The sequence below is a fragment of the Labeo rohita genome, chromosome 23 (assembly GCF_022985175.1).
Source record: "Labeo rohita strain BAU-BD-2019 chromosome 23, IGBB_LRoh.1.0, whole genome shotgun sequence".
NCBI classification, from domain to species: domain Eukaryota; kingdom Metazoa; phylum Chordata; class Actinopteri; order Cypriniformes; family Cyprinidae; genus Labeo; species Labeo rohita.
The window spans coordinates 6,322,864-6,325,826 of NC_066891.1; the positions used below are offsets into that span (position 1 = coordinate 6,322,864).

The 2,963-nt window shown below is 33.3% G+C and overlaps 1 protein-coding gene across 1 annotated transcript in view; it reads left to right on the forward strand.

Annotated features, from left to right (window-relative positions):
• The first annotated feature begins 330 nt into the window (after window positions 1–330).
• nhsa (Nance-Horan syndrome a (congenital cataracts and dental anomalies)) overlaps window positions 331–2,963 on the forward strand; it is a 108,159-nt gene continuing 105,526 nt past the window's right edge. Inside the window, 1 exon segment of the mRNA XM_051096449.1 lies at window positions 331–813. Within this exon segment, the coding sequence (XP_050952406.1) occupies window positions 534–813 (280 nt within the window). The 5' untranslated portion in view covers window positions 331–533.

A 2,963-nucleotide genomic window follows, 5' to 3' on the forward strand; every position in this document is an offset into this window, starting at 1 on the left:
TATGTTACAAATTAACATTGATATTTTATGTAAAAAAAAAAATCTGAATAAGACATCTTATTTAAGGTATTTTTCATAAACTGACTTTGAGATTTTGTTCTTGAAATATGGCTTTATTCTCATATTTTGTATATGGCACCAAAAACTTGACTAAAAATGACTAAAACTTAAATAAAATGTAAAGTTGAACAACATCTGTTTGTGTCTCATGAATGGAAAGCGGTTGCTCTGGATCCAGTCGTCGCTGCCACTCCGCTCCAGGTTTTCGCTCCGCCTTTCCTTAAAAGCATTCGGAGTTTAAAGCGCTGAAAAACACGCCAGTGAGTGGAAGAGGGATCAGAGCGGCAGAGGCGGATCTCAGTGCGGTTCAGCGTGTGTGTGTGTCCGGCCGAACGGAGGATGGAGGACGAGCCGCGAGAGACCCTGGACTAACGGAGACGGAGGAGGAGGAGGAGGGGGTCTTGCTTTTTACATGGAACCTGTTTGCGTTTTCCTCCAAAGGTGGATTTTATACTGAAACACTACATGACAAAATGCCATTTGCCAAGCGGATCGTGGAGCCCCAGTGGCTGTGCAGACGCGCGGACGCGGATGAGGAGGGTCTCTTGCTCCAGGACCTGTGCGCCTTCAGTAACGTGGCTCTGTCCCGGACCTTGCGCCAGCTGTCGGATCTGGCCAAACACGCCTGCTCGCTCTTCCAGGAGCTGGAGCATGAGCTGGTCGCCACGAACCGGCGCGTCTGCGCGCTCCGGGAGAAGATGAGCAGGATCCAGGAGACCACCGGTGCGCTCGACCCCAAACAGGAGGCAGTGCGTGAGTACCCCGCTCCAAGAGTGTCTTTTCTATGCAAAAAGTGATAAAGAGTTGGTTTTCTCTGCGTAATCGTGATTGATTGCACTGGTGGTCTTTGGGTTACCAGTCCAGATGTTTTACCGCTCGGATGCCTCATACAAACAGCCCTTAGAGAGTTATGCAATAATACAAATATTTGTTTACTTTTTTCGCGCTCTTGTCTCCTCTCCAGCGCGCAACACTGGTGTTCTAGGTGGTTCAAGATCTGGACTTGTGGCCGAAACTTGTGCGTTTGAACCCAGTATGAAGTGATTCACTGCCTTGTTTAAAACTTCCAAAACCTCATATGGTTTCTAGGTAGACCATCTTCATCAAGCTGGTTTTTAGATATCATTGTAGCTAATTACCATCATGAAACCAGCAAAGGTTCCAAAACGCAGCTACTGTATAGGGCTGTGAGTCACTGTGGAGAATGTGGTGAAAGTAGTTAGTTTATGTAGTGAAGGACAGCAGGAGGGGTGTGTGTTCATCACACCAGATGTCATTGGGAAAACATGATTCTTGTTACTGAGAACATCATTTCCGTGTTGCATAAGAGCAGAGTCTGTCATTCATGAACATGTGAAAGTGAAACAAGCCTGATGTCTGTGATCCGTGATGGAACCAGGCAGGCCGTGTGTTTCTGTTGGATGTTGTACTTAGTTTGTGTGGCATAATGAGTTCAGTAAGGTTAGATTGTTTGGTGTATTTGCTGATTTGCATTACGTGCAGTCCAAATGGACCTGCAAGAGTGAAACCCAAAGTCTTTTTCTGTTATGAGACCGTTTTAAAGTCTCTGGCCTTCTGGATTTTTAAATCATTATGATAGTGTTTTAATAATATTTAATAATAACAGTAATTACTTATTATGTTTTAGAATTTTTATTGCTGTTCAAATGATTAATCGCAATTAATTGCATCCAAAATAAAAGTTTTTGTTTATATATGTACTGTGTATATTTATTATGTATATAGAAAAACACACATACAGTGTATATTTTGAAAATATGCACATTTATTTACATGTATATATTTATATTCATATAATTTATATTACACATGAATATATTTAATATATAAACACCATATTTTTCCTAAATATATACATGCATGAGTGTATATTTATATATACATAATAAATATACATAGTACACACACATATATTATGTACACAAAAACTTTAATTTCAGATGCCCAGGACTATTTTGTATAATTTTAATTCATATTTTATTGTTTATTATTCATGTTAAATATTTAAAATGTTTATTAATACTACAACTACCACTACTAATAATAATTATGCACATTTAAATAATTAAATGAAATATATTATATTTTAAAAAGCATTATAAAATTAATGAAATAATACAAAATATTAAACAATAAAATTAGATCCTAGTACTAATTATAATAATAATCACTTATACTTATTAATTATAATAATAATATCTAAAATAGTTAAAAAATATAAATAATAGATGCATAAAACAATACATTAAATAAATGAGATTTATTATTATTATTATTATTATTATTATTATTATTATTGTTTTAAATATTTCAATGTTTAAACAGTAAAACAATACAGCATATAAACATTACATGAACTAAATGATATAATAATAATAATAATAATAATAATAGTATCAAATTTATTTAATGTGTTATTTTAACATTTTTATTTATTTATATTTTATTGTAAATATTTTATATAATAATATCACATTTTTTTAATGTGATATTTTTATTTATTTTTATTTATTTATATTTTATTGCAATTATGTTATATAATAATAATAATAATATAAAATTCATTTAATGTGTTATTTTTATATTTTACTATTTATTTATTTTATATAACAACAACAACAACAATAATAATAATAATAATAATAATATTTTTTGTAAAAGAATAAACCAGTATTTAAAAATATCTATCTATCTATCTATCTATCTATCTATCTATCTATGTAAATAGATGTGTCTAAAATGTAAACTGTGAGTAGTTCACAAAAGTAATAGCAGAAAACCCTCTATGGTGCTGTCAGGACATTCTGTCTCTTTACTCTGTCTGAATCTCCTGATCTACAGGGTCATTTTGGGAGTATGTGGTGTTTATGGAATAACACCCA